The following is a 23,758-nucleotide window of genomic DNA, read 5'->3' as shown; positions in this document are numbered from 1 at the left end:
TCTACTAAAAAATACAAAAAATTAGCCGGGTGTGGCAGCGGGCACCTGTAGTCCCAGCTACTCAGGAGGCTGAGACAGGAGAATGGCATGAACCCGGGAGGCGGAGCTTGCAGTGAGCCGAGATCGCACCACTGCACTCCAGCCTGAGCGACAGAGTGAGACTCCATCTCAAAAAAAAAAAAAGAATTGTCACATGACCCAGTAGTTACGCTCCCAGGTATAAATTAACAGAATTAAAACATAAGTTCACACACAAACGTGCATACGAACATTCACAGCAGCACTGTTTGTAACAGTAAAATAGTAGGCACAAGCCAAATGGCCACCAACTAATAGATGGATAAATAAAATGTGTTATATTCATTACAATACTAGTCAGCCATTAAAAATGGTTAAAGTAATGATACATGCTACAATATAAATGAAACTTGAAAACATTATACAGTGAAAGAAACCAGTCACAAAAGGTCACTGATATGGTTTGGCTGTGTCCCCACCCAAATCTCATCTTGAATTGTAGCTCCCATAATCCCCACGTGTCATGGGAGGGACCTGGTGGGAGGTAACTGAATCATGGGGGCGGGTTTTCCTGTGCTGCTCTCATGATAATGAATAAGTCTCACAAAATCTGATGGTTTTATAAAGGGCAGTTCCCCTGCACACGCTCTCTTGCCTGCCGCCATGTAAGCCATGCCTTTGCTCCTCCTTCACCTTCCGCCTTGATTGTGAGGCCTCTCCAGCCATGTGGAACTGTGAGTCTATTAAACCTCTTTTTCTTTATAAATAACCCAGTGTCAGGCATTTCATCATACCAGTATGAAAATGGACTAATAAAGTCACAAATTGTACGATTTCCATTACATAAAATGCCCAAAATAGAAAAAGCCATAAAGATACTAGGTTAGTGGTTACCAGCATCAGGGAGGAGAAGGAAGTAATGGTAATGGGTATGTGGTTTCTTTCTGAGGTGATAAAAATATTTGGAATTAGGTAATGATGATCATTGTATAACCTTATGAATAAACTAAAAACCACTAAATTGCACACTTAAAAAGGGTAAATTCTGCAGAATGTGAATTGTATCTCAACACAGTTGTAACAAATATTAATTTTAAATGTATTGTTATTATAGTTTTATTTTTAATCTGTAAATATCTGGGTTTTATTGATCAGGTATGAGAGTTATAAGCATTGGGTGCTTATACATTTAAGTAACATAGTTAAAATAATTTATAAGTAGTTTGGTTTGGGTCAGTTATCCTATAATTCACAACACAGTTTTGTCAGCTGATTTCTCATCTAGAAGCCCACAACACCCTGTAGCAGTTACTAAACTGTTCTGTTACCTCTGATCAACATTAGAGAGTAAATTAGTTTAAGGTTGAAAATTGGTTTTCAATAGTGAAATTCGTGGTTGCTTAGTCAGAATCATGAAAATACACATGGACCCTCACTTGGGAGATTGGTGTGACATCAAAATACTTGAATTGGGCATAATATTCTAAAGATACCATCCTGTCATTAACAGGGCATAACAATTTAGAGAGGCCCATAACCTATACTTTTCTGGATAATGCCTGGGACCTGTCAAGACATTGCGATTCCAGTTACCTGATGCCAACTGAAGGGGTAACAGACAACTATCAGCATAGTCAGCAACTACAGGAAGTCAGACAACTATCTGTAAAGGTCCAGATAATAGATATTTTAGGCTTTTGGAGCCATACTGCCTCTGTATAGGTACCTATGCAACTCTACCACTGGGCATGAAAGCAACCTTAGACCACAAATAAGCAATGAGCATGGCTGTGTCCCAGTAAAACTTCATTTACAAAAACAGGTGGTGGGCCACAGTTTCCTAGCATCCACTCTAGAACACAGCGTCTGCAGCATGCAAGGCGTGGGTGGCTGCATCATCTGTAAGGTCACAGAAGAGACTTCAAGTCCACAGATCATGTCTTTGCTTACTGATACACATTTGTGCAAGAAATACCTGGGCCTGGCTTGCATGATAATCTTAATCTGGTAGTGAGGTTATGAGGCTGTGAGGTTGTAGGGGAGTAGCTAACCCTGACCCACCTCAAGCTTTTCAGCAATTACTGTTATCTACTGAAAGAGCCTAACAGTTGTATATTACCAAATTAACAAATCACAGAGGAACCTCATTGTTTCTTTAATGGCCCTATCATTTTGATGTAGACTATGAAAACAAATAAGTGAACTTTATGTCAAAAAGCAAGAAATAAAAATTAAACAAGGCAACTTAAGGGCAAAAAATACAAAGCATATTACAAAGCCAGAGCGAGGCCAACAGGGTACCAGGAGGTTCTGAAGACCTGGACACCAGCTCCAGTCCAGTAGCCAAAGCTACTTTGAAACAGTAGCTTGCAAAGGACTGTAATCATTCATGGTGCTGGAAGGAAGCAAAAGAGTTAATCATGCAAAACCAGCTTTCTGTAGCTTTAAAATCAGTTCTTTGATTTTCCCAATTTGATTTGAATTCATTTAACACTAAAGCCAGCTGGAATTTCCCAAGCTCAGGCAGCCTTAGAGCTAGGCAGACCCCAGATAAAAAGTTACACTTGCAGGTTTCAACACTCCTACTGGGAAGGGATTATCTGACCAAGGCCAACTTTGTTTATCCTTGTGGTTTAGCAGTCTGATGTAATAAAAAGGAGGAAAGCACATATTTTATGTGCTATCCACAGCCACTTGTGTTTCTTTTCCCACCAATCCATCCCTTGAGAAATATTCCCTAGACAGTAGTACAACTCTGTCATTTGAAGCATCTGCCTGTAGAAGGCTCAGGGCAGAGTTTGTCAAACTGGTGATTGTTAGACAACCTTGGGATGATCTGGGGAAAAGTGCATTTGAGCCCTGCAATCTGCACTTGTAACAACTGTCCTTGCCTGATGCTGACGTGGGTACTCCTAAGACCACAATTTGGGAAACACCTCTCAGTGGTGGCCTAACTCATCTTACCGACATCCTCTCGCTAACACTACTGACCCTGGAATCTGGTGGCTCATCCACGTGCAGAAGGAGGAGCCAGCTCATAACTACAATTTTGCCACCAACAGCATATAAATAAATCAGCCATACAGAGAGTTAAGAATTGCCTATAAAAGTACCAAAAATTTAATACCTCTCCCACCAAATTTCTAAAAATTGACTACTTTTTAAATTAGGTGGGCAAACATGGCATTTATTCAACTCTATTGCGCATCTGCTGCGTATCAAACATAGCGCAAGGCACTGGGTACTGTATCAGTGAGATCAAAACAAACATGACCCCTAATCTTACCACTGGCCAGGTTTAATTAAAAACTCACCACAGGCAGTCTGTAAATCAGATATATCTGGAGAACAGACATAGCTGTTAGACTGGAATGGAGGGCACAGAAAGCTCCAGCTAGAATATAACTTTTTTTTTTTTTTTTGAGACAGAGTCTTGCTCTGTTGCTCAGATTGGAGTGCAATGGCATGATCTTGGCTCACTGCAACCTCCACCTCCCGAATTCAAGCAATTCTCCTGCCTCGGCCTTCCGAGTAGCTGGGATTACAAGCATGTGCCACCACACCAGACTAATTTTTGTATTTTTAGTAGAGACGGGGTTTCACCATGTTGACCAGGCTCATCTCGAACTACTGACCTCAAGTGATCCACCCACCTCAGACTCCCAAAGTGCTGGGATTACAGGCATGAGCCACCATGCCCGGCCCAGCTGGGATATAACTTAAACTCTCGACCGTGACACCTAGAAATAACCCAGTTAAGAGAAATGCACAATAGCTATCCATCCTGCCCTGGTTCACGCAAAAAGGAGGACAAACCAGGCAGTCAGTCAATGTGTTTTAGAGTTCAGAATTAAAATCACACAATAACTCCAGGCCCAAGGCACTAAGGCAGAAAAGGCCTATAAACCCTGGAGAACTGAAGACAAGGTTTTAGACCATACTGAAAACTCAAGACTGTCCAACTGATGTCACAAGGCACCAGTGCTTGGGCCTGATTTCTCCTCTGTGTGTTCCCATCACCCCATCCCTGCCCAAAGCCATTCAAGGATGCTTATGTTTCTGGGCTGCTGTACATATTTGTGCATGTGTGTTTAAGAGAAAGATAAAGAAAGAAACAGTCAAGGCAGGAAGGCACGGAACCAATGTCTATGGGTCAATGCAAATGGCCTGACAAGAAAAACTGCCATAGGCTAATGGTTTTTCAGAACATTTTGCAAGGTATGTAACTGGAAATGCCTCTAGCCTTTAGCCACCCACATCTCTCTTCTCATTCTGTCCTTACTCCCTGCTTTTCCTGCTGGGGAGATCCTCTCTTGACCCTAAAATCCTACTAAGAAGGTTGACCTACTTCCACCTGGCCTGCTACCAATTATAGAAGTAAATGAGAACCTGAAGGAAAACATTACGTCTGATTTCAGTCTCTAAGGTTAACAGTGAAAGACAACAGAGCAACCTCCCAGTTAGCAAAGGCCTTCAACAGACCCTGAGTCAACAAGGGAAGGGCACCATCAGGAAAGCAAGCTAGTAGCCTCCCAGAAATAAGAGCCCCACCTGCCCTTGACTGGGCCTGGTTTTTTCCTTTACAACCAGGGTGATAAAGACTGAACTCAATACAATTTCAAGACAAGTCCTGTTAAGTAATCAACTCTGGTTTTGAATGAGCAAGCCCACCATTTCGGCATCTGGCTCCAACACATCAAATCAAGGGGAAGATTTTCCCAAAGGCTGAGAGTTAAGCTACTTACTGACAGCTGGAAGCTTAATTACTGCTTTTCTTAGAGCATTAACTCCCACTAGCCAATGACTACACATCCTATTAGCCATGTAAATTAACATGTGTTGAAAAATCTCAAAGAAATCAGCCTAAGTTTAAAGGAAATCAGGCAGTGGGATTAAAGGAAAGAAGCCACTGAGCCACCCTCCCCGCTCCATTCTTTGTTCTTTTCATTGGGATTTCAAAGAAATACGTCTTTGTCAAGGATGCTTGGCTACCAGGAAACAACCAAATTCCTAGAGCCTAGAGCCACTTTGAGTGTTTGTCCTAGGCCTCTCCACTCCTCTGACTTCCTAGCACCTGCCAAGCCCTTTGGGAATGTTCGTCAATGTTGTCAATGTTGAGATTCCTTCAGTCAATCTGTCCCAAGCACATCCTTCCAATTCCTGTGTATGCAAACTCACCTGTTTAATCACAGAATGCCAAACTTCACAAAGGAAACTCAAAAGTAGTTTATTCTTTAGTACATTCAACTTACCACCACCTTTGTAGCAAACATGTACTTGTCCCGAAGCTGAAAATCTCTCACTTCCTCAAGGATCACTTCCTGGTTTTCCCGGGACTGGAAGAAATCTGTACTTCGGAAAACAGTGGAGTAGCCAGAGGGTTCATGTCGTTCAATGTAGATGGTATTTGGTTTGTCATAGGGATCAATTCCCCTGGCAGAAAAAAAAAAAAAAGGTTGTTATCATTTGCACATTTAATTACTAGAGGCATGGAAGTTTTGCAATGAGGATAATCAACTAGAGTTTAGGCCTACCATGGTGTGACCCACAGATCATACTCTCTGTGCCTCAAACATATCCCTTTGGTTACTCCTTGACTCAGGATAGAGGGGACAAATTGCCATTTGTAAGGTGTTTTATGTTGTTTTCAAAGCATCCTGGGTTTAGCTCAAGGCAACCCTGCCCTGCTTAGGAAGAGCAAAAAGTAGTAGTACAAGATAAAATGTTTCAAAATTAATAAGCAAGGGACTGCTTGAAGCTATAAGCAAGTTTCTGGTCTAAAGTTATGAATCTCAGAGGAATGAAGGAGAGTTTTCCCAAGGTGCTACATCCTCTGAAGAACATTACTGGAGAAACCACACCATGAACCTCTGAGCCTGATCCTTCCAAGTGACGCTGCCCTGTCTCTGCCCTGTCCCCTACCAATGTCATGGATCTAGGCAATCTGGAGCTGCCTGTGCATTTCATCTCCCATGAGGCTCTTCCACAAACTCTTTCTCAAACATACTGATCTCCTTGATGTCCTTCAGAAAGGGAGGGCACCTTTCTCCCACTGTGCTTTTGCAAACACCACACTCTCGTGAGGAGATGCCCTCTGCACGCACTCTGATCCCTCCATCCAATTCCTACTCTCCTCTGTCATCAAGTTCAAGTCTTCATCTTCCAGGAAGCCTTCCTCAGTGCTGTCCTCTCTTCTCCCAACACTAGCAATAACATCCCTCTGCAGCATCCAATTCCAAGCCTTTTACATGAGTTTGAACTCCAAACAAAGGTATAAAACCCCTTTAGTTGGGTGATTTTTTAGAATCAGTCTTATTCCTTTATGCAGTAATGCCTCTTAGACACTGTATTTTATTGTTCACCATTATGTATTTGTCTGAGCTTCCTAGACACAGTATAGATGCCTCGGAAGGCCATGTCTTAGATTTCATTTTACCCTATAGTATTCCTAGCTGAAGAGATACTTTCTGCATTGGATCTGTGGGGCAATTCAAGAAGCTAATCCAAAATGAAAACATAGAATGACCAGGCCAAACTACCTTGGAGAAGAACTTCTGAGCCAGTGATCCCCCAAGAATCCCCACACAGCAGCTCAGAGGACAACTTATCTGCTCCAGGTCTCCTAACATTCTCAAGAACACCAAGGCCATGGGAACCATTCAGCAAATGGAAAAAATAAATGGTAAAGTCGGGAAGATAGTCTTGTAGTGAGAATACAGAGTGATGACTCAAGGAAAAGCAGAAGGCCTCAGTTAGGTAACTGCCCTTATACAATCCCATATGCATGATGGCTCTCAGAATAATGAAGGTAATCGTGTCAAATTCCTTCAGAGATATACTGTCAAGAGCATATTCCCCCCACCCCTCCCAAAAAGGAAAATAAGAAACAGAAAAACAAGAACCTCTTTTGCCAGATGTAGTGGGTCACACCTGTAATCCCAACACTTTGGGAGGCTGACGCCAGGGTAGGGAGGGGGACCATTTGAACCCAAGAGTTCAAGACCAGCCTGGGCAACATAGTGAGACTCCACCTCTACAAAAAATAAATTTAAAAAAATTAGCCAGGTATGCTGGCGTACACCTGTAGCCCCAGCTACTCAGGAGGCTGAGGTGGGTGGATTGAAGCCTGGAAGTTTGAGGCTGGGTGAGCCATGATTGTGCCACTGCACTCCAGCCTGGGCAACAGAGCAATACCCTGTCTTGAAAAAACAAAGAAAAAAGAGCTTCTTTTTACAATGGGAGCAAGACTTGAGTTTTGCCCTACAATCTGGATTCTTAGGGCAACGGAGAAACCAGCAGCTTTGGTCCTAGTGTGGGAGAACACTATTCTTCATTATCAGATCCTCTGTGTGCATGTGTGGGCGGGTGGTGGCATGTTCTCTTCTTTTCCACAATTAGAAGTACTGATTAAAGTACTTCCTCTAGCCAGAGGATATGCAAATTAAAATGAGGCTGCTTGGTATTTTTAAAACGGCAGAGAGGAAGGAACCTCTATTGAGCTATTTTGAGACCCAGCTCACCTCTATTATTCCTTCCTAGCCAAAAGCAGCAGCCAACACCTAGAGATAGAAAGAACTGTGACTTTCATCCCAATTTTCTTCCGTAATCCATATTTGGACCTCCCATTTCTGCAAGCTGCTCCACCTACAAGTTCTCATACTTTGCAATCACTTAGACTTCCAATGTCTTACGCTCACTGACACCTACTTTCTATTGTCTTTGTCCTCATTGAGAAATTCCAATCCTTGCTCTATCTCTGAGCAGTCACCAGCCTCACCTGGCCTCACCTGAAATCCCTCAATGATGCTCCACAGGGTATCTTTGAGTCCCCTCAGCCCCCTCCAGGTCTTCCACTGTTCTGTCTTGCCAATCTCAAGCTCCGGACCATGTAAATTTTTAGCTTTCCCACTCCTGCTGCTCCCAACTTGCCAAGCATTGTTGAACAAATGTATATCATTATTCTGAGAGACTAGATTACACTTTCACTTATTATGGGGAAACCTAGAGGGAGAAATCCCACAAATAGCCTAAAATCCCCTAACCGACATGTCATTAGCTTCAGTGAGATAAACCAGTCCTTTCTCCCAGGATATCTGTATATCTACACAGAGGCAGAAGGTACAATATGATTTTAGAACTTAAAATTTCTAAATTGTATGTTCCCTTATCTAGTAATTCTGCTGGTTTGCCCTCTTAATTTATAGTTTCTTAAGCAGATAAAAGAACAATTTTTCCCCTTAAAATTCAAATAAAGCAGAAGAAAGTTCTAATGGTTCTCCTTGAGCAGAGGGTGTCCTTGGATGAGACTGTGGTTATAATTTCACTAAGATCCCACAACTTTTGCTCAAGGAAAATAACAAAAGGGTCAGAAACAGCTACCCTCTGTGGAAACAGAATCTATGGGTGTCTGATGATGGTCAGCTGTAAGGCTCCTCAACATACCAGCTCCATCTTTACCTCTATTACTAAGGAAGCAATACCAACTAAAAGACATTTCACTTTACATGGAGAACTAAAAGAAACAAAGGCAGTATCTACATCTTCTGGGACCATTACACTTAATGAGGACTAAAATTACAAGTAAAAGTCTAAAAACAAATGAAAAACTAGGAGATAGAAATATAAATACACACACATACGATCTATCTCATATCACAGCCAAAGGGCTAATCTCGAATATATAAAGAGCTCCTTGAAACCAACAATGACAAGACTAATAATCAAATAGAAAACAGGCATGAGATCAGGCACGGTGGCTCACACCTGTAATCTCAGCACTTTGGGAGGCCAAGGTGGGTGGATCACCTAAGGTTGGGAGTTTGAGACCAGCCTGGCCAACATGGTGAAACTTCATATCTACTAAAAATACAAAAATTAGCCAGGCATGGTGGTGGGTGCCTGTAATCCCAGCTTCTCGGGAGACTGAGACAGGAGAATCACTTGAATCCGGGAGGCAGAGGTTGCTGTGAGCCAAGATCATGCTACTACACTCCAGCCTGGTCATACTTAAACAGACAAACAAACAAATAAATAAAACAAACCATAATCCCAGCACTTTGGAAGGCCAAGGTGGGAGGATTGCTTGAGGCCAGGTGTTTGAGATCAGCCTGGGAAACATAGGGAGACCTCCTTTCTACAAAAAAATGTAAAAATTAGCTAGGCATGGCTGCACATGCCTGTAGTCCTAGCTGCTTGAGAGGCTGAGGTGGGAGGATCACTTGAGCCCAAGAGTTTGAAGCTGCTGTAAGCTATGATAGTGTCACTGCACTCCAGCCTGGGTAACAGAGTGAGACTCTCACTAAAAAATATAAAATAAAAATAAATAAAATTAGCCAGGCGTGGTGGCAGGCACCTGTAATCCCAGCTACTCAGGAGGCTGAGGCAGAGAATTGCTTGAACCCTGGAGACGGAGGTTGCAGTGAGCCAAGATCACGCCACTGCACTCCAGCCTGGGCAACAGAGCAAGACTCCGTCTCAAAAAAAAAAATGACCCTTAAGCAGATTAAAAGATGTTCTAACTCACAATAAGGAAAATGCAAATTAAACCACAGAGATAATATTTCTTCCCTAACACATTGGCTGTGGAGGGAGACACTATTCTATATTGTTGAGATGAGTGCAAATTTGACACTTTCTATATCAAATCTGGCACTCTCTACCAAAGTTATAATTTTAAGGATTTATTCACTGTGGATATATCAGTGCACAAAACTTACAAAAGTCCTTGCCCTTGGGAAGCTTTCATTCTATTGAAGGGAGAAAGACAAATAATAAGCATAATAATAGTATATTAGAATGTGGTAAAGTGCTCTGCAAAACAGAACAGAACACAGTACAGGAGATTGGGAGTAATGGGGGAGTAGGTGCAATTTTATTTTTATTCATTCATTCATTCATTCACTGAGACAGTTATTATTTATTTATTTATTTATTGAGACAGTGTCTTGGTCTGTCGCGCAGGCTGGAGTGCAGTGACGCAATCTCAGCTCACTGCAACCTCCACCTACCGGGTTCAAGCGATTCTCCTGCCTCAGCCTCCCGAGTAGCTGGGACTACAGGCGCCCGCCACCATGCCCAGCTACTTTTTGTGTTTTTAGTGGAGATGGGGTTTCATCATGTTGGCCAGGCTGGTCTCGAACTCCTGACCTCAGATGGTCCACCCACCTCGGCCTCCCAAGGTGCTGGGATTACAGGCATGAGCCACTGCACTTGGCCAGGTGCAATTTTAAATAGGATCCTAAGGTGGGCATAAATGAGTTGGGCTTCATTTAGAAGATGTTATTTGAGCAAAGACTGGAATGAGGTAAGGGAGTAAGCAGTAAGTATATCTTTGGTAACAGCATTTTAGGCAGAGAAAACAGCAATTGCAAATATCCTGTTCCCTGTGGTAAGAAGGTATCTGACATTTAATCTGAGAGAAATGATGAAGCATTAAAGGGTTCAAAGCAGAGGAACAAAATGATCTAATTTATTTGAATAGACTCAAACTGACCACATGCTGAGAATTAATGATAGAAAAACAAGAGTAAAAGCAGAAAGACTAGTTGGGAGACTAATGAGCAATGACACTGGAGGCTGGCACTAGAAGTGGTACCTGAGTAGAGGATTCTAGATATATACTGAAGGTGAAGCCAATAGGATTTCCTGATAGAATGAATGTAAAGCATAAAACAAATGTGAAATCAACGATAACTCCAAAGATTTTGGCCTGAGCAAATGAGAAAAATTATAGGTGGAGCTGATTTGGGGTGGTGAAGATCAAGAGTCAATTTGCGAGGGGTCAAGTTTGCAATATCTGTCAGTCATCCATGTGAGTGAATGGATAGCTGTTAGATAAACCCACTGACCCAGCATACCCACTCCTAGAAATCTGTCCCACACATTTGCCTGCACATGTACAAATTCATATAATTCAAGATCCTATACTACTTTATCACTGTAATAGTAAATTACGATAAGTATATTACTATTTACTTCTAGAAGTACTTCTTGAAGTACAGCCTGTTTATTTCACTCCTCTTCTCACAAAACTACAGGGGTACCTCATTGCTTTCAGAATGTAGCCCAAATTCCTTTATCAAGCAATGCAGATTCTAATACCAACTTCCCTTTCAAAACTTCACCCAATACACTGTCCAAAATTAAGAGTTCATCTTCTCTACCCAAGCACCACATTGGCGCATCCCTGTGCCTTTGGCAAGTCACTTTGTTCCTCTGCCTGGAATTCCTGTCCTCCACACCTCCACACAGGGACATCCTACCTGTTGTGCACATCCTGGATCAAGGGCCACCTCCCCTACACAGCTGTTTATGATCCTCCCATCTGGAAGGATAAATCCTCTCTCTAGCTTCTCATACTATGTCTGTTACCTCTGTGCCTCTTTCACAATGTGTGTTACGTACCTGAAATGTCTTTCCTTACCTCTCCTTAATAACTATATCCATAAATTATTCAACTTCTTATACCCTTAAGAATCTAGTAGGTTTTATATTTAACAGACATTCAAGAAAATGTTATGAACAAATGCAGGAATTTTTTTTTTTTTTTTTTTGGAGACAGAGTCTCACTGTATCGCCCAGGCTGCAGTGCAGTGATGCGATCTCGGCTCACTGCAACCTCTGCCTCCCAGGTTGAAGCAGTTTTCTTGCCTCAGCCTCCCAAGTAGCTGGGATTTATAGGCACATACCACCATGCTCGGCTAATTTTTGTATTTTTAGTAGAGACAGGGTTTGACCATGTGGGCCAGGCTGGTCTTGAACTCCCGAGCTCAGGTGATCTGCCCACCTCAGCCTCCCAAAGTGCTGGGATTACAGGCGTGAGCCACTGCACCCAGCGAAATGCATGAATTTTATATAGAGAAAAAACTCCCACTTCTAATATGATGCTCTAAAAATGAAACTCTACAAACACACAAGGGCCTCAACATTCCCCTGGGTTCCCTGATTGATTGAAAAATGCAAAAGCTCTACCACTCCTCTCATAAATACCTTACTTTCTCCTCCCCCCAACTCTCTCCCACAGTGAGATCATTGTACTTGCAGCTCTAATTCTCAGATCTGGAAAAATGTATTTCCTGAATAAATGCTGGACATTTCAGGGGAGGGCAGTTTGTCCACCATGAAGGAGCTAGAACTGGAGAAAGGAGGTTACATATATCAAGATTTCTTAGATGACACAACTTACCAAGAAAAGGACTTGACATGTTCCTGAATCATGATCCAGGTCTGGCCAAAGTCATCTGACTTCCACAGCTGCAAAGACAAGTGGTCATGATGCAAGAGGCATGTATAATACAACCTGAATGGCATCACCATCAAACACCCGCTGAAATCCCACCTTCCATGACACGCTGTCTGTGAAGGCAGGCACTGAGACTGCCAAAGCCAGCTCAGTTGCTCCAAAAGCAAACAAGGGCAAGAAAGGAAAGGCAACTGTGTACCTATGTGTTCTCTCAATAGCAACTGGAAGGAAAAATGAGTAGGACTTGCCTTCCATTTATGGATTACCAAAAATTATATTTCACTCAAGACTAGCCTCTAGGTAATGGTAAAAACCAAAGGATGATTATACTCAGCACTTTTCAACGAAGAAACAGTGTCCTTAAAAACCTTTCACAGATAGCAGCATTATTCACAACAGCTAAAATGTGGAAGCAATCCAAGTGTCCATGAGGGATAAGCAAATAAGCAAAATGTGGTCTATGCATACAATGGAATATTATTCAGCCTTAAAAAGAAAAAAATTGACACATGCTACAATATGGATTAATCTTAAGGACATTCTGCTAAGTGAAATAAGTCCATCACAAAGTGACAAATAGTATATAATTCCACTTAGGAGGTACCTAGAGTAGGCAAAAGCATAGAGACAGAAAGTAGAATGGTGGTTGCCAGGGGCTGGGGGCAGAGAGGTATTATTTAATGGGTGTAGCGTTTCAGTCTTGCAAGATGAAAAGTGTTCTAGAGATGGATGGTGGTGATGGCTGCAAAACAATATGAATATACTCAATATCACTAAACTGCATGCTTAAAAGGGTCAAAACAGCAAATTGTACGTTATGAGTATTTTAACACGCACAAAAAAGAGGAAGAAAACAACAGTAATGGGCCCTGATAATTAAAGATGAATGCAGAGGACACCAGCTAAGTACAGAGCCCCACAGAGAACCAACTGAATACACGGCTGTGGCAATGAGGAATTAACCTGCTGATCTTTGCCAAAGCCCCTCAACTTCCACAGATGGAATCTGAGGGTTCCTCCGGCCCTAGCAACCATGTATTAAGAAGCAGGAGACCCAAAATAACAATAATTCCCCCTCTGCTGGTAAACTGACCCAGCCCATACTTAGGTTACTCCCTAAGGCAAGCAAAGGTAAACAGATCTGTGTTTTGGTTAAACAACCTGCAAAAAAACGTTCCAAGGTTTCTCTGAGCAAAAACATTCAAGGCTCACTGTAAATCCAATCGTACAGGATCTACAAGTTTCACAGATTTTTGCCAAACTAATATCCTTGACTTGGCAAGCTTCAACCTTGAGATACAAATCTTACTCAGGCTCTTTCCTCATCTCTCAGATTTCCTTCAAACCTGGGTTGAAGGAGGAAAATACACACATGTATATGATACACACGCACGCACTCGAAGGAAGACTATTACTGTTAGTGGTAACTTCAAATAAATGGGAGGCAAAAGCAGTGCTTAAGGTGGAGGATGGAGAAAGCGGAACAGAAATTCAACAAGCGGTCCCTGAAGAGCTCAGATTCCAGCTTTCTCTACCTGGCTCTCTCTCTGATTAAATTCCAGAGCGTCGATTTACCCCAAGGGCTAACAAAGGTGCAACTGCATGGAGAAGGGCATGATGTTTAACTCACAGGGCCTGCCAAGTGCTGGGTGCTGATGGCTGGCTGGGCTGCCAACTGAGAGTGCCAGGAGGAGATATTTTTCTTGAGCCCTGGTAAGTGAAATAGTAGCTACAAAGGCTAGGCCCGAGAGAGAAGGAGGGAGAGGCAGGAGGCAAGGTCACTCAAAGGACACACAATCCACACAGGCAGAGGAGAAAACTAGAGGAGCCCCATGCAACTGGGTTCCAAAAGCCCTCTTACCTGCTTGTTGGGGTGGGACCTGTCGAAGCCCAAGAGAAGGTTGGAGGCCTTACTGTGTAGGAGGAGATCAGCTGCCCGAAATGGGATGGAAAAGCCTTGAAGAGTGTTGCAGAAGTCAAACGTGATCCAGAGGTACTGGGCATAAGCGTCTGCAAAGATGTACTGCAAGGGAAAACAGGTAAGTTCAGAGCAGGCCCTGTCCAGAGCTGCCCAACACTCCCCTAAACCATGTGCGAGTCCACACGAGTACACACATGTGCAGGGGCCAGCTGGCACCAACAAGGCACCACAGCCTTACAGGGCTTCCACAATGGCTTTCTCCCCATCTCTTGGCAATAAAAAGACACTGGCATACTCCAAACAGGGCTCAGCGAAAGAGGAGGCCTGGAGATGGACCAGGATGAAGCTACAAGGTGGGCTTGTTTAACCAGGTAATGAAGTGGGCCTTTCTGTTTTTTCCTTTCAATGGAATTAGCAATTCCCACTCCCTAGTGGGTCACTCAGTCACAACCAGAGGGTAGTTACTGGCATCTGGGACACAGACGCCCTACTTTTCAGATTGGCTAACACAGATGGGATGGTTGAGTCTCCCTGCATCCTCCAAGCAGCTATGGGACATGGCTTTCCAGGAAAAGCACTAAAATCACTTCCATCTAAGAAGATAAGCTTCTCTTTCTTGCTGCTATGCCAGGTGACCGGCAGCTCTGGGGACCAGGCTGCCACTGTGGCTGGCAAGCTCACTCTGGGGCAGAGCAGTAAGTAGCTCTGGTGAGCATGGGCCTCATCCTACTTAGCTTCTGTGTGGATGAGTGAATCTGAACAATTTAGGCTGGATAGTGGCTGCGGCTGAAAGAATTCCCTGGGGAGAAGGATCCAGGCAATTCAACCTAACACATGTGTGCTGCATTCCCACCACGGACCAGACGCTCAGGAGCTGCCACAAAAACCCAAGATGCCTTCCCTCAAGTAGCTCAAAATCTAACATGGGAGACAGACATGTCCAGGGCTAACCACCAGTCAAGAGAAAGTGAGGCTGAATGAGAAGCCATGACCAGAGTCCTGTGAGTGCCTCTCCAGGCTAAGAGATGAGAAATGATTCCATGGAAGAGGTGGGCCTCGAAGGGCAGGTGAGACTCCCGCAGGGAAAGAATATTCCACGTCTAGGGCAGTGTGGGTTTGGGCACAAAGGGGGAAAAGAGATATAGCATGGGTTTGATGAGAGTCTTGTTTATTTGAGACAAGGTCTCACTCTGTTGCCCAGGCTGGAGTGCAGTGGCACAATCATGGCTCAGTGCAGCCTTGACCTCCCCGGGCTCAGGAGGTCATCCCACCTCAGCCTCCCAGGTAGTTGGAACTACGGGTGTGTGCCATCACACCCAGCTAAGTTTTTGTATTTTTTGTAGAAACAGAGTCTCACCGCCGGGCGCGGTGGCTCACGGCTGTAATCCCAGCACTTTGGGAGGCTGAGGCGGGGGGATCACGAGGTCAGGAGATCGAGACCATCCTGGCTAACAGGGTGAAAACCCATCTCTACTAAAAATATGAAAAATTAGCCGGGCATGGTGGTGGGGGCCTGTAATCCCAGCTACTCGGGAGGCTGAGGAAGGAGAATGGCGTGAACCCGGGAGGCGGAGCTTGCAGTGAGCCAAGAGCGTGCCACTACACTCCAGCCTGGGCGACAGAGTGAGACTCCGTCTCAAAAAAAAAAAAAAAGAAAGAAAGAAACAGAGTCTCACCATGTTGCCCAGGCTGGTCTCAAACTCCTGAGCTCAAGCCATCAGCCTGCCTTGGCCTCCTAAAGTGGTGGGATTACAGGCATGAGCCACTGCACCCAGTGACAGTCTTGAGGGCCTGAGAGAAATAACCAGAAAACAAGGCTGGGAAGCACAGATGATGTAAGGCCTCGCATGCACACCTGGCAAGACCCGGAGGCCGGTCCCTGCTCCTGGAAGAATGAGGAAGGCTCAGGAGATTATGAATCAGAAACCAGAGCAACAGGGACCTAGTTCTACCCAGAGCCAGTCATTGACATCCTAGAAGTCAAGCAATCCTGCAGGATAAGCCCAAGGACACTTTCTCGAATGGACTCCACCTGACCCAGATCAATCTCCAGCTTTGAAACCTTTCAGCACCACAGCCTCGGTGTGGACCAGCACTTTGCACTTGTCTCATGCTGCTTTCAGATGTGCTCACTCCTTTTCATTTGCACTCTCTCCCCAAATCCAGACCATAAACTTCCCAGGGACATATTTTGTGGATTCGCTCTCTCACGTTTCCTCCCCAGCATCTCAGGTAAATCTCTAAACTCTGCAGAAGCCTCATTAAATCGAACTGGAAAAGGTAGTAAATGTTTTGAAAGCAAAAACTACAATAAAATGCAATGTTATAAAAAACAATTATGATCCTAAGAGGATCATCATAATTTCTGGCATAAAAGTATTCCCCAGAAATAACATAGTCCATCTTCCTGCTCCCAAACCACCTAGGTTATTGGGGAAGGAAGCATTCTCAATTTGAAAAGATTTCCCCAGAAATCTGTTCCATGGCTTCCTGCAGTCTCACACTGGAGAATCCAAAAATCACGCACCCCGTCATAGAATGTATTATTGTCCATGGTAATAGCTAAACGTTTTCAAGAGCACTTCCTATATGCCAGGCACTGAGCTAAAAGTTTGGCATGCCCTATCTCATTCAGGGTTCACAGTGACTCAGTGCTTTGGATATTACCGTTATACACTCTTTTAATAATGAGGACACTGAGACTGAGAGTAGTTTACTGCCCAAGGTGACGCAGGACTAGGCAGCATTGACGTCAATATCTGACTGGTTCACATGTTCACATCTCACCCCTTAACAGCTCTTTTAACAAAACGGCAACATTTCCTGAACTTCATTCATAGGTCTTACCTTGTACCATTTAACTCATTTGTGTGCCTTTTCTCCTAATTCACAGCACCCTCTCATTTCACCTCTCCATCCCCAGCCCCTGATCATCTCAAGCCTTGATTCTCCTCTGCTGGCTCCTTGGTCCTCCCCACTCCCTACGCTCATATAACCTCATTCTTCTTCCATCCTTTGCTGCTAACCTTGGCTTATCCTTTCACAAAGCTTCGACCACCGCCCTTAAGAACAAGCATGGGGCCGGGCGGGGTGGCTCATGCCTGTAATCCCACCACTTTGGGAGGCCAAGGTGGGCAGATCACTTCAGGTCAGGGGTTCGAGACCAGCCTGGCCAAGATGGCAAAACCCCATCTCTACTAAAAATACAAAAAATTAGCTGGGCATGGTGGTATGCACCTATAATTCCAGCTACTCAGGAGGCTGAGGTGCAAGAATCGCTTGAACCTGGGAGGCAGAGGTTGCAAAGAGCCGACATCACACCACTGCACTCCAGCCTGGGTGATGAAGTGAGACCCTGTCTCAAAAACAAAAGAACAAGCATGGCATGACTTTCAAATCTACAGTCTAACCCTCAATTCTTACAGAGATTCCATTTTTGTTGACCTTCTCACCATCTCCACTTTTGATGGGCCAAGATATTTTACTATACGCAAAACTTGAGTTCTTCAAAACTTTCCCAACAAAACCCAATTCTCCCTCCCCACGTCCCAAGTCCCCTGCCTGCTATGCCTTCTCCCAGCCCCACTACTCACAAGCAGAGATGGGTTTTTACTCCAGTCCTTCCCTTTGGCCCTCACTATCAGCCACCAAACCTGTTTTGTTTTCCTTTAAAATCTTTCTCAAAATATGTGCCTTCCTTTTTCCTCTCAGTGCTATTGGCATGGCCCACGTCTTCACTAGAGACTAAACAAACTGGAGGCAGGCAATGGGTCTTCTTCATCCTCATGTCTTCCAGGGCCTAAATGAAATACTTAGAGGGTGATACCAGGTTTGATTGAGCAACTGAGCAACTTCATGCCTACACTGCCACAATAGTTCCCTTTCTAGACTCTTCCCTAATCTTTCCCTGCTAAAAGGGAAAGTCAAGAATATTGCCAGAAGACACATTTCCCTAAAGGACACTATTCATTTACACCCCTACTCAAACATTCTTTCCTAGCTCTGTTCAGCCCTCAAAGCAGAAGACAATCTCCATCTTCAGACAAGGGCCTGTTTGACATTGCACAGCAGCTCGATACAAACTCTCCACCACCAAGAAGTGAATCTCCTCGCTGTCCTGCACAGAAACCACATTTTGGCACTTTGCAGTCTCTGCTGACGCCCTTCTCCTGCTTGAGGGCTCCTGCCAGCTCTCCTCTACTTACTGGGGTCACATGCCCATCCTTGAAGCTCATATCAAATCCTAAGTACCCCATGAAGACTTGGCTTCTATGATCCAACCTCATTTGATTCCCCTAGCTCTATTATTTGTAGGTTACATTCATCACTTGAGCACATGGTACCTCATGCTGTGATACAAAGGGTCAGATATGTACATGTTAGGGAGACACAGTATTTCACCCTGGCTTTTAAGTCTCTGTGCTGCCTGGCTGTCAAGTTTACTGGAGGCCAAACCTACAGACTGACCAAGAGCTGACCTACAAGGTGCTTCCCAAACTACGCAATTTCAGGAGTGCCTTTGTGTACCCCAATCTCTCCAACCCTGTTTGCAGTAACTTAATATTCCAGAGGAGCTTCCTCCTTTGGTTAAAAGCTGTGTTTCCTCTGAAAATACAAATACCTCTGGAAAGAAAACAAACTAAGCTATAGAATGTATCCACAGTCTATTAGCATAAGTGACTTTCTCCAGTTTCAAGTGGAGAAACCAAGAGTACAATGAGAGGAGGAAGGGCAGAGAAGGCAATGAAGGAACATCCCTCTAGAAGGTGGGAACGAAATTTTACCTAGGACCAACCTCTGCCTGGAAAAAGGCAGGACTGGCTCTTGCTTCTGCTGAGGCTGAGGCTGTGAGGCCTAACTGTACATTCAGTGGCCTTTTTTAAAAAGCCCCAGATATGCAGTGGCGCTGGCCCGTAGTCACAGCTACTTGGAAGGCTGAGACAGAAGGAATACCTGAGCCCAGGAATTTGAGGTTACAGTGAGCTATGATTGTGCCCAGGATGTATGGCAGAGCAAGACCCCTGTCTCTATTTTTTAAAAATTATTAAGTAAGCAAATAACAGAGCCAAACATATTTCAATTCTGTCTGACCAATCTCAGGGGCCCCACAATGTTGGCAGAACTGCCATGTGGCCAGCACTGCACAATGGTTCAGGGCAGCACACAGGAGACCAAGAAGGAAGTGGGACTGCTGGCTAATGCAGAAATAGACCCAAAACTCATATGGGCCCACAAGCACCATCTCCATCACAAGGCAAAGCCTTCGGACTGGAACTGGATGCCGCGCTAGCACCTTCTCTCCCCTTCCACAGGCACTCATGTTCCTAGACATCCACGCTGCCCTTTCCTGACATCTTAACCTTTCCAAGCAGCTGCTAACATTCATTTCGACCATTTCAAATGCTCCTTGGCAGCTCGCATTTCCACCTGGGTGATTTGCCTAGGCAGAGCGCCCTGCTGTTGACAGCAAGGCACCCAGCCTTGTGTGATTTTTCTCAGGAAGTGGTAGGTCTGGTGGGGCAATTTGCCTTCCAGGGGACAAAGGCAAAAGTAACAGAAGCAATCGGCACTGTTAAGAGTCATCATTTCCTTCCTGAGAGTCTGGTGGGGTGGTGAGGAGCAACCTTCTCTGGGGAATTAGAAACTATCTACAGAGAATGCTGCCCGCACCAACCCACTCAGCCTGTTCCAGGCCTGAGGTCCAACTGTCAACAAATTCTCCAAGAAGGCAGCCTTTTTTCTCCTGACTTCTCCATCCCCACCAACTCCAAAGAATATCCACCCATGAGAATCTAAGACACACCACTCGGAGGTACACAGCACTTGGGCTGCAAACATGTCACCCCCATTCCACAGTGCAGCACCTAAACTCCCTTACTGCAATCACCCTCCAGTTTCCTCTTGCTCTTGCCCCAAACACCACGGCCCCTGCTCTGCTCCTTCTCCAGATCCAGTGCTTCCAAAGCCCCAGTCCTCTGCCTGCACTAACCCTCCTCCTCCAAGTCCAAAACATCATCTGTCCTGTCTTCTGACTCTTCAGACTTGTGGCCTTAGCAGTTGTTCACCACAACCCACAACAAGCAGAAAGGAAGTCAGAACCCACCTACAGGCATCTGTGTACTACGGAAGAAGCTGGGGAAGAAGAGATGGAGCCTGCCTATAGACATCTGTGCACTAGGGGAGGAGCTGGGGAGGAGGAGATGAAGCCTGCCTATAGGTATCTGTGCACTAGGGGAGGAGCTGGGGAGGAGGAGGTGAAGCCTGCCTGTAGGTATCTGTGCACTAGGGGAGGAGCTGGGGAGGAGGAGATGGAGCCTGCCTATAGGTATCTGTGCACTAGGGGAGGAGCTGGGGAGGAGGAGATGAAGCCTGCCTATAGGTATCTGTGCACTAGGGGAGGAGCTGGGGAGGAGGAGATGAAGCCTGCCTATAGGTATCTGTGCACCACAGCAGGAGGTGAGGAGGAGGAGATGAAGCTGAAAAGACAGATTCCAGAGGGACAACAAGGCATTTTCGAGGCCACAACCTCTGCAAGAGTGAGCTCTGAGACAATGTGTAAATACAGTAATCATCATCAGCGTCAGGTACGTACAACTTAATAAATGGAGAAATCCAGGTGTTATTAGTTTGCTGCAAAAGAAATTGTGGTTTTTATCCTTACTTATGATAATATTTGATTAGTTTTTTTTCAAATTTAATTATTTAAATAGACATACTATTATATGTATTTATCATGTAGAACACAATGTTTAAAAACATACATACATTGTTTAATGGTTAAATCTGGCTAATTAACAAATGCTTTCCCTCTCATAGTTATTTTTATGTGAGAACACAAAATCCACTCTGCATTTCCAAGCATACAACACATCAGCAGGTGTAATTTGATTCTTGAGAGGTGGGGCGCATATGGATCCATCCACAGAAGAGGCAGCTATGAGCTGGACCCTGGGCAGGGCTCCTCACCTCACGGAGGAGCCAAAGGCAAGGCAAGCAGCGGGGCCCACCCCTCTCTGGGAGTCCCGGGGACCACACTGTGTGGTGGGGCAAAGGGGCACAAAGGCTGGCTGACCCGTCTATGGGGCCAGTTCCCTCCAACACCTTCTCCTTGCTTTTCATCTCAGGGGGAAAAATTACTCCGTCACCCTGGAGTTAGGTAAGAAAGGGAAGTTTCCTCCTAACTGCCACTCCACTCTGAGATCATCAGGCAGAGCTGATATTTTAACAAGTATGTACCAGTAATGACCATTCCAGTTGTTAAAAAACAACTGCTCTGTACCAACTGGTCAATAGCCGCTGCCCTGAAACCCTTAAGTGGCCCTTCCTAAGCCTACCCCACAACACTTCCCATGGCCTGGTCCCTTCCCCAGGATCTCCCTGAAATTCAGCAACTCAAAAGTTAATGCATGGCCCAGCAGGGGACGTCCAGGACCCAGCCTCCTCCAGACAGGATTTGTTCTGATTGGTCAGTGCCCAAGCCACACCAGTCGCTAAATATTTTGAATGCAGCCCCTGCTAGGAGACCTCAAGCAACCTGAGAAGCCAGCACTAGGGACTGGAAGGAGGACCCTGTAGATCTTGCTTGCCTGTTCCTTTCTGGAGCAGAAAGCTTTTGCTACTAGAATGTTTCTCTTAGTTTTTCTACTAAGGGTCTTTCCGTAGAAGATCTGGCCTGGAAACAAACACGGTAACACAAGAGTGGGGAAGAAAGCAACGAAATACAACTCTCCGAGCTAAGAGCTACCCAACCGGCAGGAAAGCCTTGCCGGCTGCCCGGTTCCTGCCCTCCCGCCTCCACCTCCCTGGGGGCCCAGGGTCAACGCTTCCTCAAATCAAATTGCCTAACTGAAGAAACAAAGCCCCCAGGGCCAGCCAGCTGGGAAAACAAAGCAGGAGGCATAGCAATATCTGCTGCTTTGGTTTTCTTTTCCATATCGGTACAGGTTCAGAGGCCGGGGGACAGAGGGTTGCACCAACACACACACGCAGGTACCCACGTGCACACAAGCATGCGCATGCACGCAGGTACCCACACACGCACATGGGTACCAATGCATGCACACAGGTATCTGCACACACACACAAGCACACACACAGGTACCCATACGTGCATAAGCACACACACGCAGGTACCCATACGCACACAAGTACCTACACGCACACAAGCACACACACAAAGGTACTCACATGCACACAAGCATGCACATCCACACAAGTACTCACACGCACACAAGCACACACACACAGTTACCCACATGCACACAAGCACACACACACAGGTACCCACACGCACACAGGTACTCACACGCACACAAGCACGTACATGCACACACACGCATACAAGCACGCATAAGCACGCAAGCAGACACACTGATAGTATCCTAGAAAACATGAATTAGACTGCAAGGTTATTCTCAGTGTACCTGGGAAACATTTTTGCCATCTGCGAGTCGGGCAAGGTATTATAATTGTTGGCTGGTTTTCTGTGGTTTAACCTGTCATCGTTTGTCTAGAAATCCTGCCTGACCAGTACTTGGCCTGCCTGATTGTGCAGAGACCCACCCTGAGAACAGCAGTCTATCACAAATGCCCAGGTTAGCACAAAAACTCACTAGCCATCAGTCATGCTACAAAGATCACAGAGAGCGCCATCTCCTAGCTCCCCCTTAAGTGCGGCAATCTTTCCAAAACCCAGTCCCATGAAGTCGGGACAGGAGGGATGGCCACTTCCTTACCCGCTTGTTGTCCGCAGGGCTGTGGTAGAACTGGGCGATCACAGCTTCACTCCTATTTCCCACGCCAAAGTTTAACTTGTCTGAAATTTTCTTGAATGATTTTCCGTAGTCGTAAGACACGTACACCTGGAATACAGAGAAAAGGAGATGAAAAAGAAAGAGTTGGTGAGAAACTGGCAGAAAGATCTCTTTCTTTTTTTTTTTTTTTTTTTTTGAGACAGAGTTTCACTCTTTTTGCCCGGGCTGGAGTGCAATGGCGCGATCCCAGCTCACTGCAACCTCTGCCTCCCGGGTTCAAGCGATTCTCTTGCCTCAGCCTCCCAAGTAGCTGGGATTACAGGCACCTGCCACCACGCCCAGCTAATTTTTTTTTGTATTTTTAGTAGAGACAGGGTTTCACCATGTTGGCCAGGATGGTCTCGATCTCTTGACCTTGTGATCCGCCTGCCTTGGCCTCCCAAAGTGCTGGGATTACAGGCATGAGCCACCGCGCCCAGCCAGAAAGATCTCTTTCAAACATCCCATCCTGGATCCTGAACGTGGCTCCCATTAGGTGCCTGATAGGAAATGACAGATGTTACCAGATAACACACAAAGGTGAGGCAGGGCACCTCTATGTCTGTCCCCAAGCATGTGGGGGCAGAAAGCATGGGACCCCTGCAGTCCCCACTGCCTGGAATACACAAGCCTCTTTTCTGAGGCCAAGGCAAGTCCCTGGAGCAGGAGACAAATGATAGAAACAGTAATAACCTCCTCACCGGGGCTGAGTTCAGTGTTTAACAAATTACATCCAGAGGAGGGAGAATGTGGCTAGCTGAGGGGAATGGAACGGAGGATTTGTTT

General features: G+C 45.2%; 1 protein-coding gene across 1 annotated transcript in view; it reads right to left on the bottom strand.

Annotated features, from left to right (window-relative positions):
- The window catches only part of SORL1 (sortilin related receptor 1), a 180,368-nt gene that overhangs the window by 131,374 nt on the left and 25,236 nt on the right, over positions 1 to 23,758 (bottom strand). Inside the window, exons 3-6 of the mRNA XM_003819971.5 lie at positions 22,916 to 23,041; positions 14,121 to 14,282; positions 12,203 to 12,270; positions 5,271 to 5,451 (exon numbers count right to left, since the gene is read on the bottom strand). Of these exons, the coding sequence (XP_003820019.3) occupies positions 5,271 to 5,451; positions 12,203 to 12,270; positions 14,121 to 14,282; positions 22,916 to 23,041 (537 nt within the window). The remainder of the gene's footprint in view (positions 1 to 5,270; positions 5,452 to 12,202; positions 12,271 to 14,120; positions 14,283 to 22,915; positions 23,042 to 23,758) is intronic.

The sequence above is a fragment of the Pan paniscus genome, chromosome 9 (assembly GCF_029289425.2).
Source record: "Pan paniscus chromosome 9, NHGRI_mPanPan1-v2.0_pri, whole genome shotgun sequence".
In the NCBI taxonomy this organism is placed as follows: Eukaryota; Metazoa; Chordata; class Mammalia; order Primates; family Hominidae; genus Pan; species Pan paniscus.
This window is presented reverse-complemented; position numbering and strand designations above follow the sequence as displayed.